This window comes from Cibotium barometz, chromosome 45 (assembly GCF_041138505.1).
Source record: "Cibotium barometz isolate CiBa-2024 chromosome 45, ASM4113850v1, whole genome shotgun sequence".
NCBI lineage: Eukaryota > Viridiplantae > Streptophyta > Polypodiopsida > Cyatheales > Cibotiaceae > Cibotium > Cibotium barometz.
In genome coordinates, this window is record NC_141090.1 from 14,543,871 (window position 1) to 14,561,293 (window position 17,423).

Consider the following 17,423-nt stretch of genomic DNA (forward strand, 5'->3'; position numbering starts at 1 on the left):
TTATCGTTGTTTCGTTTGTGCAGGTCCTTTGCATTCATCGATAGTAGAGCATGTGCGGGATGGATCACCGCTTTACAATAGAGAGCGTATTGTGAGGAGACAAATGAATGATTCTTCTCATAAGAGAAGAATTCAATTTGTTGATTCTGACATTACTGCTGAGAATACATATTTTGTGGTGCATTTTGAGAATATGTAATATTGGTCCTTTTTTGCATTTTTGTATGCTACATTACTATGATATTTTTGTTTTCGCTATAAATCTACGAGACATGGATGTTATTTTGAGATATGTATATATGAAGTCACTTGAAATAATGTATTATGTTTACTTAAAACATGACCTAAATTGGAGAAACTGAGCCTATTTTTTATGGAACTCTACCTGCCCGCCGCGCAGCAAGGCGCGGGTCCAATACTAGTATTGATAATTGTAACGCTATCACATGTAATCATAGAGAAATCACATCAATGAATCAATCTTAATGGAAGTGAAGACTTATGCTTCCCGTGGGTTGGACTCAACGGAGCCACAAAAATAACCACCTGAGATGAAACTACACTGAAATCCCAACGTGAAGCTATAAATTTCTTTGAGGTAATTTCACAAAACTTAGGATCCATTGTAACTAAAATGTCTAAAATTTGGTAGATTTTTTCAAAATTCAGAAAATAAAGTTTACCCATGTGGGAACGCTCCATGGAAGAGAGCCGTTGACCTTGTATACGCCATACACCCATCTCGAATCACAGTGCGTTTCATGCCTCTGTCGTCGTGTTTGTCTTCGCATGCAACCTCTTCTTCTCCTCGAGAGAACCTCTTGTGCTCATTTTCCTGCACCTTCTGGTTCTCATCAGTCATGGGCTTTCATACTTGCACGATCTTGGTCTCTGTATATGTATCAACCATGAGCAATCTGCATAGACCCAACTGCGCTGTAGTTTGTTCAAGTGAAAGGCCTTTTCCTAATGAGCAAATCGTGTCACCATGTGAAGATGACAGCGAGGAGCATTTCCCTCTCTCACAAGATTTAGGACATGATTTCTCATTCACAGGGATGCTAAATTTACCCTGGGGGCTTTTCCTGAATCATTCTTTGAATGTTTTGAAGCTCCTGACTCTCACTCCACCACCTCCATTCGCTTCACCATCTCTTGCCGATCCAATGTAGCCCTAGTATGACCTCAAGGCCACCCAAGCTGCTCCCACACATCCACTCCTCGTTAGGGTGAGGAGGAAGGGAATAAGGACAAGGGGGCAGAGGTAAATAGCAGCAGACGGTGGCTTCTATGATGTGGGATGATGCAGCTACACACAGGAACTTGCACACACACATGCATGCACGTACACACACGCACTCTCGCTCGCTTACTCATGTGAATGCTATGAAGAACAATGGGCTCACATCAAGCAAGGGACCAATGAGCCCACATGAAGAAAGGCAACTTCTGTTCCGAGGAGGAGATTAATGGTACCCAACCACATTGACCCCTTGAGAAAGCCTTACAAGAAAGAGAGGGCAAAGTTCAACTTATGTTTTAGGGGTTGCTAATGGTCTGGCTGGATTCTGTGCATGTGCGCAGCCTATCTATGACAGTGTAACCGAGCGAAATCCCTGGCAGCAGAAACAGGCTTTGATCTCCACAGGCATCATCTCTGACATGCACCTCAGTTTCCACACCCGTGTGTGGTTCTTTCCGAGCATGCAGCCTACATCCGGGGACCTCACTGCTAGTGATTGCTCGATTCTAAGCTCTGTGTGATATTTCTCAAAGCAGTGAACTATCGCTGTGTCCTTCTTGGCAAGGATATGAATAAACACATTGCAGGAGATGAAGAAAAACTTACATTAAATTTTGGTTCGTCCACGAACACCAAAATGGGGTATTCGAGAGTTAGTTTCACACAATGTACATGCAAAGGTTCTGTGGGTGTGGTGGGGCGCTGACTACCAATGACAACATGTAGCATTGCAGCGTAGCAGAATGCCAAAAGTTGTCTCCGGTAATGAATGCAAGGTTTGGCACCAAATGTACCTCTCTCTTTGTACATCTACCATTATCTACAACAAGTTTAGCTTCGCCTGTATGGTACAAAACCATGCCCACTGTACTTGCTGCTTCCTGAACTTGAAGCCTTTGATCCATGTAGAGTTTGGGGTTTGATGAGGGGAAGGCTTTGCTTGTTCCCATTGATCAAGCCCACAGCCAATGTTGATGTTGTTTGTTCCTCCTGTGGATCCATTTTCTCTGTTTCTGCTCTACATGTTGAACTCTTTCCACCATTTCCAGGTGTTGTAGGTACAGTGATCTTTGAATTGGAGCAATGATGCATAGGCATTCTTCTTTCCCCCTTCCATCTCTTTGAGCATGCTTGGACCAGAACGTTTTGTGCTTTTTTAAAAGGAGTAACCTCAGAGCCAGAGTCTTGTGTGTGGTCCTTTGTTTCAATGTCTTGCGTCACTGTGGCCTTGGTTTTTGAGCTTGTAACAGGAGAATCATGTGTTTCAGCTTTCTGATTTTCCGTACTTCCACAACTTGATCCACAATGCCTTTGATTAGGTGGTATGGATGCCTGAAACAATAGAAACAGAGCACCAAACAAGACAGTTCTTAGACAGTTATGAAACGGAAAGGTATTATAGAATAAACACAAAAAAGGAGAGACAGGTTCTCGAACTTCAGTGAAAGAATATGAAGGGCAATACCTCCCCAGACATCTCTCCATGCCTTGTATGAGATGAATCATTTTTGTGCCGCATTGATACATTCATCTCCACTCGAATTGTTTTATTGGAATGATTTGAGATCCCTTGTTTATCCATGCAATTGTTTGTCATGCCAACACTGGAGGCACATTGCTCTTGTGTAACATAATCCATGACATGTACAGAGGTTGTCAAGGCATCTAGGTTAACTGTATTTTTACCCTCGAACACACAAACATCCCCACATGGCTCACTTACCCTAGGGGATGCACCACCTTTAGGAGAGTTGGTGCCTCGATACATGTTTGGTGAGGAATCCTTTTCACCACTATTTAGCTCAGTGCTTGGTTTTTCTACTTTTTTTCCAGTCACAGACAAGCAAGCAGAATTCTGTAGGCCATTCTTTGACTCAACACACAGAATTGTGCCTGTGCTACCATTGAAGCCATGCTTTTTCCTCCCTTTACTTCCGTTACTACTACTATCTGTGCTGCCGTTATGGCCTGGCCTCTCCTCATCATTCAAGATCTCTTGTTTATACTTGACAAAATTGCTCTCTGCATGGTCGGCAGATGGTCTGAAATTGTTGCCTGCTTTGATGCAGTCCTGTGAATTGGGATTGTCAGGGTCTGCATAAGAGTCTGGCATGTCATACACAGTGCTAGCCTCATGTTCATCCGATGATGTTTGTTCACATACATTGTCCCCCCTCTTTGATCCTTCAGATGAATCACTCGATCCCTGTTGTTGATGACCTTCAATTGTGGCTGAATGCACCACTGGATTTGGTCTAAACAGTGATCTTACCTCTGGGACAATGGGAGGATGTGTAATGGCTCCATGCAATGCCAACCAAGCTGACACATCAGCAAAAGATGCAGCTGCAGCAGCTGCCATGGTCGTTGCTGCTGCTGCTGCCACATTTGTGCTTTCTGAACCGTTGAGTTCCTTATCAAACGTGGAAGGTGGCCTTGGTAGCAGATTTAGTGGTAGTTGAGGTGCAAGGACCGGCCAAGCAGCTGCTGCAGCAGCAGTGGCGGTGGCAAATGCTATTGGATTGTAGGTTGTGTTGTGTGTTAGCCATGGCATAAATGAGCTGCCCAAACGTGCATGTACTTCTGCAAGAGTTGCCAAAGCAGATGTTTCATTCAGACTTCCAGGTTGACTTGGATGTGCAGCAGCTGAATTGAGTGAAGGTGTGGCATTTTGGAGAGAAGCTATATGATGCATGGGGTGATGGTAAGGGATAACCATCTGTTGAAAGGTGTTCAGTAGCTGGGATCCATAGATTTCTAAGGGCATTTTGTTATGCAAGATCAGACTATCCAGCTGATGTGTCGATACTTGCATTGGTGATGATGGCAGATCTGACCCACTGCAAGTTGATCTGGACAACTTTTGCACCTCTTGAATTTCATTGGGAAAGGCATCACACTGAACTTCTTCAGTGCCTCTTTTCCGAGGTTTGTGACCAAAACTTGCAGGAAAAGCCTTCTTTGGAGAGCTGTTGATTGAATGTGAAGCAGTTATTTCAGGGGTGTCTGAGGCAGATGCTTCTTTTGTTTGCACAACAGTAACAGTATTTCCACTGTCTGGAGAAGGCTCACAGCCTGGTCCACATGGCAAGATAACACCTTGGATTGTTATCAAGTTTATGAGCAAGTACATCATGAATTAAAAAAATTCAACACTACCTGCAGACTTTGTCCCTGATACTGGTCCTGGCCTTGACTCCACATCGGCATTATGGGAGCTGAATGTTACACCCTGCAAGAAAAGCACATCAAACATTGAATCGTCTTAGTAACTTGCCACCCTCTGTAGAATACAGTTGTCAGATGTTTGCATATGATGCATATTGAGGGTCATATTAGTATACATGTGAGGTGTACACAAACTTCAAAGCATACTACTCTCCAATTCAAGTCGATGCATGTCACATGGATAGGGTTCGAGACATTAGTTAACCTTGCCTCCATGACCAGATCTGTGTGGCTTAGATGGACCTTTAGTCCTTGGAGAAACCCAGAGCATAGTATACGTGTTATGCCTCCATGACCAGATCTGTGTGGCTTAGATGGACCTTTAGTCCTTGGAGAAACCCAGAGCATAGTATACGTGTTATGCCTTACTCAGGATGTCCTCCACGCTGAACATGGATATAGAATGGATGCACTAAGTACCCTACGTGGTATTTTTGGCAACCCAGGAGCCAGTCCAATCAAGGTGAATTCAAGAAACCTTCTATCCTTCTTACTGTGCAAGCAATTTCCTACATAATAAGTTTCATCCTCTCTCTCTCTCTCTCTCTCTCTCCACCGGACAGATGCAGATCTATGAGGTTCTTCAACGCCATGATATGCTACCATCACAAAGGCCAGATATTCTCTCAGCCATCAGATCCGTATCGGCTGAGGAGGGCATCATTATTAGTTGATCATGGCTAGTTTCTCCCACTTAGGGTCACATGCTGATAATAGTGCACACCATACTCATGCTAATGATGATGATGAGATAGACATACCACGGGTCTATCTTTTTGTATGAGTTTTTTTCCCAGTTTTGTAGTCTTTTTCATGGCCCAATACCACATGGAACTCTTGTACCACTTTTGGTCTCATAGAACCTAATTTACTATAATTCTCTCGCTCTCACTCGAGGGCCACCTTGGAGTATGGTATGCCCGAGTTTCCACTTGGTTCTCAAGATCTGAGCTCCGCAGGGACCGCCTCCCACCCCTTCAATACAGTTTGGACTCCCCTTTTCTCCAACTCTCTCATGAGGACACCAGCCTTATTATCCACTAGATCTTCTCAGCCTCTACACCCACTGCACATGAAACTCCCACCGAAGATGCACTTCTATAGAGATCACTTCCTCACGCTCATTGAGGATGGATTCATCCAATAGTAGGGCTACCTCAGTGTTCACATGTCCCATGCCATGCGGATTGCAATTGGCCAGATATACAGGTTTCATTCCACCGACTCAAGCGTGGAGACAGGAAGAGCTAAGCGCCTCTTAGCTCATACGGACAGATCTGGTGATTATGCCACACAGAGGTTGAGACAGAGGAGCATTACATATGTCGTTGCCCAGTATACTACGAGATCCACCGGACCTTTCACTATCTATTCCATGAGGGATTTGGACCACTCTCTTAACTCCATAATATCATAATACAAATAAAGTGGATGGTGTCCTTTCACACCAGATCTAAAAGGGGAAAAACCCAAAGGGAAAAAGTGTCCTTGGTAGCCCATGTTCACATGTGACACTACTCATATCATATATGCCAATAAATCCCCCCTGTAGTGGTAATATGAACCTGTACAAGGTCGGTAGCAGATAAGTCTCGGTAGGAGAGTAAGTCCAAAGCTTTTCGAAAAGCTTCAAACTTCTCTTGAGGCAACACCTTCGTGAACAAATCTGCAACATTGGTATGTGTAGAGCAATAAGATAATGTGATCTCCCTTGCATGTATCCTTTCCTTGACGTAATGATAATGAATCTAGATGTGCTTAGTACGTGCATGAAACACTGGGTTTCGTGCCACGGTTATAACTGTCTCAGAGTATGGTAGTGTGTGCCTATTGACACTCACAAAGATCAACCATCAATCTCCTCAACCAACCATACATAGTCTACTGTGGCTGTAAAGACTGCCCTGCACTCAACCTCACAAGTAGATGTGGCAATAGTGGGTTACTTTTTTCCCAACCATGATATACATGAATGTCCCAAAAAGAAATAATTCCCACTGGTGGATTACTATGTATCATAGTCACCAGCCCAGTCTGAATCACTATAAGCATGTAACTGCAAGCTGGCCCCCTTGGGATATACCAAAGCAAGATCCATGGTGCCTTGAAGATAGTGGAAGATCCGCTTCACTGCTTGCCAATGCTTTTGTACCTTGGCTGTGCATAAATTTGCAACATTGGGAAACCCCAAAGCTGTCTGGCCCCCTTGGGATATACCAAAGCAAGATCCATGGTGCCTTGAAGATAGTGGAAGATCCGCTTCACTGCTTGCCAATGCTTTTGTACCTTGGCTGTGCATAGATTTGCAACATTGGGAAACCCCAAATTGAATATCCGGGTGTGTGTTGCATAAGTATATGAGGCAGCACACTGCTTGGCTATAAACTCTCGTATCAAAAGGCTCTCCAACATCATACATGTTCAATTGCCCCCCTGGGATATACCAAAGCAAGATCCATGGTGCCTTGAAGATAGAGGAAGATCCGCTTCATTGCTTGCCAATGCTTTTGTACCTTGGCTATGCATAAATTTGCAACATTGGGAAACCCCAAACTGAATATCCGGGTGTGTGTTGCATAAGTATATGAGGCAGCACACTGCTTGGCTATAAACTCTCGTATCAAAAGGCTCTCCAACATCATACATCATGCTCAATTTGAGCCCTGGTTCCATCGAAGTAGAGATAGGCTTACAATCTTGAAACCCAAACTCGTGCCATAGCTTTTGAATGTACTTTGATTGCTAGACATAAATCCCAGCATCTGTCTACCCAAATAATAATGCAACAATCCCAAATCTGTCATCCAAATGAGGTATGCAATTCAGCTGTGAAGGCTGAAATTTTTGCCTTATCATTCCTAGTTAGCAACATGTCATTCAAATATAGAATGAGCATAATCAAAGTGCCACGATCCTCTTTCACATAGAGAGTGCTCTCTCTGTTGGGCTATTCCAAAAGCCCTGGCTGATCAAATAAGTATGTATCTTCTCATACCAAGCTCGGGGAGCTTGTTTGAGACCATAAAGTGCTTTTTTAAGCCTACATACTTTGCTTTCATGACCATGCATCTCAAAACCAATGGGCCGATTCACATAAACTTCTTCTTGCAAATCCCCATTGAGAAAAGTTGATTTTATATCCAAGTAATGCATTTTCCATCCATGATGGACAACCAATGCAACAACACATCTAACTATGGCTATACGAAAAGTAGGTGCGAAAGTCTCATCATTATCAATGCCCTTTTTTTTGGGCATGCCACATACTCTTTGGCCACAAGCCTAGCCTTGTACGTGTCAATGGTACTGTCAACTTTCTTTTCAACTTGTACACCCACTTTGTGCCAATTGACTTCTTGCCAGCAGGCAAGTCTACCAAATCCCATGTGTTGTTTTTGTAGATAGAATCCATCTCATTTTGCATGGCTTTCACCTAATGCTATGACCTCATGAGCCTTTTCAAATGAATCTAGCTCATCTGCATCACACAGTGTACTCATGCAAGCTTGTACCTGTCAATGGTACCGTCAAACTTTCTTTTCAACTTGTACACCCACTTTGTGCCAATTGACGTCTTGCCAACAGGCAAGTCTACCAAATCCCATGAGTTGTTTTTGTGGATAGAATCCATCTCATTTTGCATGGCTTTCACCTAATGCTATGACCTCATGAGCCTTTTCAAATGAATCTAGCTCATCTGCATCACAAAGTGTACTCATGCAAGCAACATCTGCATGTTCTCTTGCATTTCGTGAACCAGCCCGTGTCCTGCTACCAAGTGGAGCTGAAAGCTTGCTCTCCTATAAAGTACGGAGCAGCCAACGAGGCACAACTCTAGCTTCTTTTGTTGCTGTCTGCTCTTGCTCCACTGCTTCCTCTACATTTTGAGGTGTAATGAGCTCATGTACGGGCTGATTTTGAGCACCCACATGTTGTCCATTAGGCAAACTTGATGGCTGATCCATTGTGCCATCAATTCCAAATCGGAGAAGTCCTTCAAACATGTTATGTGGGCCTAGAGATGGCTGTCCAAAAAATTCAGCCAATGGCTGGTCTGAATTTTCAGCACACATATGTGCTATCCAAAATCCTATGTGTGGAAGGATTAAAGAGACAATACCCTTTACTGCTACTACTATAACCCACAAATATGTGCTTAGCGGCTTTGTCATCAAGCTTTTTACCTAATATGCACCCTTCAATATACATGTTTTGGTGGCAATTCTACATGAGGCATGTCCGGCTCCATTTGATGCCTTTGCAATAGCATCTGCCATAATCCACATGCCCAAACTTGGCATTGGAGGTGTAAGAGTGGTAACCACATGAGCATTATGCACTCTCTTGTCAAACCTGTCAAGCTGATATAACCCCTCGTAAAATGTACCGGATGTGACTAATGCATAGCCACCTTCACGGTCTTTGACTAGGCACCTGTCCTCCTCAAAGTTCACTGCATATCCTCTTTCAACAAAAGAGGAGACGGACAACAAGTTATTCTTAATCCCAGTCACATAACAATACATCTGGAAGACATAAGTCTGCACCATTTGTGTTGTGAGGATCGCCTCACCAACACCCTGAACTGGATAAGAAGAATTTTTTGCACATGTTACCTGTTTGTCTTTAGGAGCAACCATATGCTTCTTAAACAAATTCCTCTGTGAGGTAATGTGTCTAGAAGCACCACTGTCAAAGTACCATGTGTTAACTCTTTCGTTTTCACTGCAGGAGAAAGAAGAATTTACAACCATGCCACTTTCATTTTTCTTCTCCTTTGCGAGCCACTTTTTGCAGTAGTGACACTCGTCCTTTTTCTTGCACTTGCCTGCTTCATTCTTAGACTTTTGTGAAGGCTGTCCCAAATCAGCCTTTGGCTGAAAATTGCTTTTGGCTTTTCCTTTGCCCTTACCTTGGGCAACAAAAGCCCCATCACTGCCACAACCGAGGGTCGTCCTATCCGCCGTTCGTCATCTCTTCCAAGCCTGCTATTCGTCCATGTGCAACCAACTTCTCAACACTTCTCAGCTTTAATAGCCTAGCAGAGAATATGAAACGGTAGAATTTTCTCTCACAGAGTATTTACTTATTCATTTACCAATATTCATGGGATTTAAACATAGGATTAAAGAGAACTCTTATTTTGATATAAAAATTCTGTATACATCTATTTATGCATAAAATCCAACTTCTATGGAAATAACACTTTTATATAAAAGAAAATCCTTATATGTATCGATTTATGCCTAAAAATAAATTTTGATGAAAGTAACCCCTCTCCACATCTCTACAGACATCGGTGCAAACGTAGATCTGGTGCACTCAAAGGTATTTTCTTTTAGCTTCTACTCTTGGGGATTTTGTGAATTACATGCTTCATTGCAAAATTCCAAGTGCACGCAGCAGTACAATGAAAAAATTCCGAGTGTAGGATTCAGTAAAAATTGGTGTTTTTTTGAAATTTGTGCTTAATTGCACAATTACAACTACAAGGTACACAGATTTTTGGGGCTTTTGTGATTTATGTGCGAAGTCCACTAGAATGAAACACACAATTAATACAACCCGTTGGTGCGCAAAAATTTCAGACTTTTCGTACTAAAGCCTTTATTTATGTATGTATGCATTGATTGTGTAGAGATTTGCATTATTTGTGTCATCAGGACACTACAAACATTTTTTGCAACCTTGTATTTGGGGCAGAAAGTTTGATCAGGAACTCGTCATTGCCTAGCATAGCACTCCAGTGCATTGGGTTTTTTGGCCTGCAAGTGATTTTTACAACATACTTAATTGCAATATACTTAGTTGCAAGTGTTTGCATATCTCTTAGCAGATAGATTTCAGCATTATGGCTGGGAATACAACCTATATATTCAGGGATTTCAACATTATGGAACCGATATTGTCCCAAGAGGACAAACTCGATGGCAGTAATTACTAGTTTCATGGTCCGAAACCTTAAGGACCTTAAGGTTTATGGGGTTATGTATCAGGCAAAGATAACGAACGACAGATAGCCCTGGGTCGTGGTAGTCGACTGGCGAACACTTGCCTGGCGGCTGGACGGCAAGCACGAAGGACGGGACGTGCGAAATAGCAATGGCGACGGCCTGCTGGAGACAGACGGCGACGACAAAATCGATGGAGCGGCACGACGACTGACAACAGACAGCAACGAAAGTTGTCCCCAAAAAACAGTCCCGTGCCATGTAAGGCGCAAAGTGGGTGGAGCTCCGCCCACTGTGCTACGAGCGCCGCCTTTGAGCTGGGCTGGGCGGACCTTGTGGCACTAGTGCCATCAGGCTGGCCAGCCCAAATGGGAGGCGGGAGGGAAACCACGCAGCAGAAGCACCAAGCAGGGTGGAGGTAGCTGCAGCGCTGGGGGGAATGGACAGAATGTCTGGACAGGCTCTCGCATGCGCTACGCGAATCGACGGAAGGGTGAGCAGAGGCGTCGCCTGCCTTGTTGGGTGACCAGTACCGACTGGCAAAGCAGGATTTGAACGAGCAGTTGCTGGCGAGAAGACGTGACAGTAGGCTGCTACTGGCGAGTAAGATGTGATAGCAGCTTAGGTTTCAGTGCAAGGCTCTAATACCACTATTGGCCCAGGTGGGTTGCTGCAGACCAACACACTCACACACACACAGGTGAAACAAGTACACAGTACACTCAAGATGGTGATAGATGCAAAGAATGGGATTGCATTGGAATGTGTGGAGGTTGTAGGTCAACTCCATCATATCATATACAAATAAAGTGGATGGTCACCAGATCTCCAAGGGGAAAAACCCAAAGGGAAAAAGTGCCCTTGGTTAGCCCATGTCACATGTGGCACTACTCATATCATATATGCCAATACTTACTATTTGAATAAAATCACGCGTGCTGGCCACATGGATGAAGGCAGTGTCAATAGTGGGAGAAGCGCAGGTGGTGAACGCTAGAAGGGTTGTGGTCGGCAGTTGGCGCTCACAGTGGCTATGGGCGTTCACTACTGCCGTTGTTGTCTCAGAGAGGCAGTCTAACGAGGCAGAGCAGAAAACGCAAAGCATATGATACCACAAGTAGGACTTGGCAGCTAGCCTTTTAAGGGGCTATTCACACACTATTTACACACATATAAGCTCCAACTTACCCCAACATTTTATACATGTGAATGTGCAGAAAGACGTGTGGTTTTGTGCTTGCAATAAGCACATGGAATTTGATAAACTTTAGGATTTTCTATGAGTAATGGAGTGAGGAAAATTTGTCAAAATTTTCCCAAAAGCCTATGCATAAAATTAAAGAAAGGATTAAACCTTAATTTCTTGGTTAATCTTGGATTTATAGAGGTTGTATAAACATAAACCAATGCTTAAGTTGTGTCATTTTCTTGACAGAAAAATGGAAGCTACTCCTACTAACCAGTTTAAATGGTCACAGCCCCACTGCAACAGGAGAGGACACTAGTGGTCCTATCTCAACAGTCTCTCAGGCTACCGTGGGTGTGGGGGATGCTACCCAACCAAAACCACAGATAGTTGTTATAGATCTGAACATGCCTCGAAATCTTTTCCAGCAAGTTCAGGATTTGCAGGCTCGAGTTAGTCAGAGAGCGAGCAACGATTGTAACACGCGGAAGCTCTGGGGGTCTTCTTTCAGCCCTAAACACCTCGGAGAACATGTTGATGCATAACACAGACAGAGGAGAGAGTAGAGAGAGAGAGATATGCTGGAAATTCAGTATATTCATATGGTACAAAAAGGTACCTACTTCTGCAGCCCTAGGCTGCCTCTTACAAAAAGGTGAACATCACCCAAAAACTGTCCTATGCGTGGACCCTAAGGACCCACCCCTTATGGAAGTGAATGACCACTATGAGGAGCACCCTTGTCTATTTATAGGCCTCCTGGAACATTGAAGGAGCTGGCCGACTGCTGTCGGACCAGCCGACTGATGCTTGGACTCCACTATTTGCTGATCGGGCTGCGCCACACCATGGACTGAAACGCCAGCCGACCTCTTCTTGTACAGCCGACAAGCTCTTGTCTACAGCCTACATCATCTGTGTGCAGCCAACAGGCCTTCTTCTTGCCCTCCAAGCCTTGCTCCAAGTCCACATTGCCAATAGCACTCTGTGCTCCAAGTTCTGATTCTTATACTCTTTTTCTGGCTACTTCTTCTGGACCAGCACCTGAGAATGTCCATGGCATTTTATGCACATGACATCGATGGACCGCCCCACATGCTGCACCATTGGGACCTCCTTTTACTCCTAAGTTGTTATTTGGTGAGAAGAAGGAACAACACCCAGATTTTGTGAAAGCCTGGGGGTGAGTCATTGGGAAACACATTTCGCCATTGTTCGGTGCCCTAAGGAGCACAAAATAAGGGCAGTGAAAATGTTTTTACGAGGGCAGGCCTTCATGTGGTAGCAAGATCGACTTCAAACTATACAGTTGGCAAGGAGGCCTTTTGAGGCTCATGATTAAGTTCTTGGAACGTGCATGTTATATACTCATGGTAGTCAATCCACAAGACTATATAACTATCAACTCCATTATGCATAGCATGGACTAGTTACTACGACATCCCCACTAACGTCATTAGTGCCCAATATATATATATATATATATATATATATATATATATATATATATATATATATATATTATATTATATTATTATATTATTATATTATATTATTATATTATATTATATTATTATATTATTATATTATATATGTATATTAGATATATATATATATGTATATACATATATATATATGTATATGTATATATATATATATATATATATATATATATATATATATATATATATATGTATGTATGTATATATCTAATATATATATATGTATATATCTATTATATATATATATATATATATATATATATATATATATACATATACATATATATATATGTATATACATATATATATATGTATATACATATATATATATATATATATGCAGGGTTAGTTCCGTACGTCGTACGATTGAAATCGTACGTACCTGCTATACGGTACGGTACGGTACGGATATGCAGGGTTAGTTCCGTACGTCGTACGACTGAAATCGTACGTACCTGCTATACGGTACGGTACGGTACGGATTCGTACGATACCGTACGATTTTTTTATTTTTTTTTTTGCGGTGGTGTTGTTGCGTGGAGCAATTTCAGTCTTCTAGAGAGCCATTCATCGCCCTTTGCAGCCTATAGGAAGCTGTTTGTCAGGAGCGTGTGCACTTGCCATTGCCATATTAGACAAGCGATCATATTGCCTGATGAGGAGGAGGAGGCAATCTTCATGGAGCTCTATAGTGAGCTTCCATTGCCCCCTCATGATGATACCCCACTGCCTAGAGAGCCGTTGTTTGATGATGATATCATGATGGCAACCTACTTAGCGAGAATGATCCCCAGAGTGTCTCGTCCACCTTCGAAGAGTCCTCTTCAGAGAACTCTCTTGATGGACACTCTAGTAGTGATCATGTTGATGATCATGCAGATGTTGGTGATGATGTAGACTTTTGATATGTTATAGCTCTCTAGGCATTGGGCATCTATCTCCTAGCCCATCGATGATGTATTGTAGTATGTAGTATACTGTATCATGTATGTACGCATGTTGGCGGTCGCCCATGCCATGAGTTTTTGGCCTATCCTTTTGTAGCAATTTTGTACTCTAATGGCATGATGACATTATGTTCATGGTTCTACTATTTTGTAACTTCTTGTCTACAATTTTTAAGTTTAGGAAGTATTTTTTTTTTAAAAACGTACTAATATCGTACCGTACCTCAAAAAATTTTAAGGTACCAATTAGTACCGTATTTTATCGTACCGTACCGTACCGTACCTTTCGTACTAACTAACCATGTATATATGTACATATACATATATATATGTACATATACATATATATATATATATATATATATATATATATATATATATATATATATATATATATATATGTATGTATGTATGTATGTATATATATATATATATACATATAGATGTTAGAAGTCATCTCCTGTCTTTATCAAACACCAGAGCCTCTGTTGTGGGTGTGCCCGCGGTGTTTTCTCGTTTTTCCTCACTCCCCGTATTTTTCCCCCATTTTTTCCTATTTTTCCATGGTGTGGGTGGCTGCCCTATGCTGGCATGTTCACACAGAAGCTAGCCGACTGCACTCGTGTGCATATGGAGCTGGCCGACTTTTTCTGTTGAGGTTGTGGAGGTTTTTGGCTGGCCGACTGGAGGAGATCCAGTCGTCGTGAGGCTAGCGGCCTGTTTCTCCACTGGCCGACTGCATATATGGGGCCATATAAATTGGCCCCATGGCCCCCACATCATTGTATCTTTGTTTAGTATCCGGGATCTTGTGTATAGAGAAGAGTTACACGCCTATCTCTCTCCTTCTCTTGTGCTGTCTATTTTCTGCACTATACTTGCTCTTGTGGTCTCAGATTTGGTTATCATCTCCGCTGCGTATTTTGACATGGTATCAGAGCCCTAGGCTCTTGAAAGATCTTGGGAGTTTTCTGAGCAAGAGGGGGATTGTTGCGTTGCTGATTGGTGGACTGTTAGGGACTGTTCGGGAAGAGAAGTAGCAAGAGGAAGGCGGGCTAAGTTGCTGGACAGCCACTTGCAGGTTTAAAGTTTTTTTTCCCACCCACCCACCCTTTTCAGTTACATCCGCGCGATGGCAGATTTGTTAGAGCTGGCTGAGAAGCATGTGAAGATCCCAACTCTCCCCACGTTTCCAGTGGACCGTCAGTTGGACGGGAACAATTACGGCATCTGGAAGGTTATGATGGAGTCTGTGCTGGAGTCATATGACCTTGCTGATTTCATTGTTATCGGGGTTCCACGGCCAGAAGCAGAGGAAGGGGAGTTACTGTCAATGAAGAAGGACCACGAGGCACAGGCACAAATGTGGGATCGTGTCAACGCCAAGGTCCGGTCATTTATCTTCCTCAACTACACACCACAAGTAATCAATCACGTAAAGCATATGACGCTGGCTAGAGGCATATGGCAGCACTTGGCTTCTCTTTATAACAGGGTATCGCCCATGAAGAGGATTTCCTTGGAAGTGCAGATGCGGGTTATGTTCCCTGCAAAGTCGTCGACGATGCGGGAGCACATTAACAAGCTGCAGGCTCTTCAGCAGAAAGGCCTCCAGGAGATATCATCAGAAGATATGGCCATTACTTTGCTGTCCCACTTGCCTGCTCATTCAGTATTCCGCTTTCTACTCCTCTTTGATTACTAGTGGCAGGCTCCGCACCATTACCCATGGTCTGGGACCAGGAGGAACGATTCACGAACCCTCCTCAGAGCAGAGGTTCGGAGGCCTTAACTGGCCAATGGCCGAAAGGCCAGAATACCAACAAGGGCAAAGGGAAGGCTTCACCGGAGAAGTCTTCTTAGAAGAAGCCTGATACAGAACGAGAGAAACTAAAGGCTGAGCGGTCCTGCAATGATTGTGGCGAGAAAGGCCACTATTGGAGGAAGTGTCCTAAGCGGACTGGGAAGAGTGCTGATTCTTCAGCCTCAGCTGCAAAGACTCCTGCATTTGTGCACTTAGAGATGATGGACTCCGATGCTTCATCGTCTTCGAGCGAGGAGGCAGTTGACTTCACCGGAAAGGATACCCGGGTATGGATTCTTGACAGTAGTGCTTCCAGGCACATGACTCCGTCCCGTGACTTCTTTCTGGATCTGAAACGGCAGTTAGGTCGCATTTTCATTGGCGACAACTCCACCATTCCGATACACAGTGAGGGCCGAATGGAGATTATTCCCGACGGCAAGGGGGGCAAGCATGCCTCCCGTGTTCTTTACGTCCCTGCTCTTGGTTTTCATCTTCTGTCAGTGCATGAAGTATGCAAGACTGGCTTTTGGGTGGAATTTGAGGAGCATTCAGTTGCTCTACAGGACTATGAGATTGGCCAGGTTGTTTGGGAAGGCGGTGTGGAGAATGGTATCTACAAGCTCTCTGCACTCTCCTCATTGATAGGTTCTCAGGTCGGAGATCTGTGGCACTTTCATTTTGGCCACTTACATGTGGATGCACTGCGGCGAGCTTTCCAGGACCAGATGGTGGTTGGCTTGCCAGATGTTGGTAGCAGGCAATGACGTTGCAGTTCTTGCATACGTGGTAAGCAGCACAGGGAATCCTTTCCGAAGCAGGCTTCCAGGCGGGCTTCAAAACCATTGGAGTTGATTCACACTGTGGACCTCAGCAGACACCATTACTGGGAGGATCTCTCTATTTTATGCTGCTTGTTGATGACTGTATCAGATTCACGTGGGTCTACTTTCTTTCACAGCAGGACCAAGCTTTTACACGGTTCAAGGATTGGCACGTGATGGTGGAAAAAGAGTCTGGATTGCAGACTCTCAGGGCTGACAAAGGGGGTGAATTCTCCTCGAATGTATTTCTTAGATTTTGTGCAGATCATGGCATCAAGAGGGAACTGGCCAATACAGGATCGCCTTCAGAGAATGGAGTTGTAGAACGCAAAAAGAGGACTGTGGTGGAGATGGCGAGGACCATGCTGGAGCATCGTGATCTTCCTCGTCCACTTTGGGGAGAGGCTGTGGCAACGGCTGTCCATACCCTCAACCGGTCTCCAACGACTTCAGTACCTAATATGACTCCGTTTGAGGCATACTTTGGCACGAAACCTGATGTCTCACACTTTCATGTTTTTGGGAGTGATGCGTATGTACATATTCCGAAGAAACAGAGGGGGAAGCTTGACTCCAAATCCCGCAAGCTTATATTTGTGGGGTATAATTCTCTTTCCAAGGGATACAGATTGTATGATCCAGAGAGGAATGACATTGTTGTCAGCCGGGATGTAGTCTTTGAGGAGCATGTTCCAGTATCCACTGTCGAGGAGCCTCCACTTCTTGGAGATCCAGAAG

At 43.7% G+C, this 17,423-nt stretch overlaps 1 protein-coding gene across 2 annotated transcripts in view; it reads right to left on the reverse strand.

The window, feature by feature from the left end:
* Nucleotides 1–563: 563 nt before the first annotated feature.
* LOC147612475 (uncharacterized) overlaps nt 564–17,423 on the reverse strand; it is a 49,099-nt gene continuing 32,239 nt past the window's right edge. For both annotated transcript variants that reach the window (XM_086783096.1, XM_086783095.1), the window contains 3 exons: nt 4,403–4,475; nt 2,709–4,318; nt 564–2,575 (listed from right to left, as the gene is read on the reverse strand). In XM_086783096.1, coding sequence (XP_086639222.1) covers nt 2,075–2,575; nt 2,709–4,318; nt 4,403–4,475 — 2,184 coding nt within the window. In that variant the 3' untranslated portion in view covers nt 564–2,074. The remainder of the gene's footprint in view (nt 2,576–2,708; nt 4,319–4,402; nt 4,476–17,423) is intronic.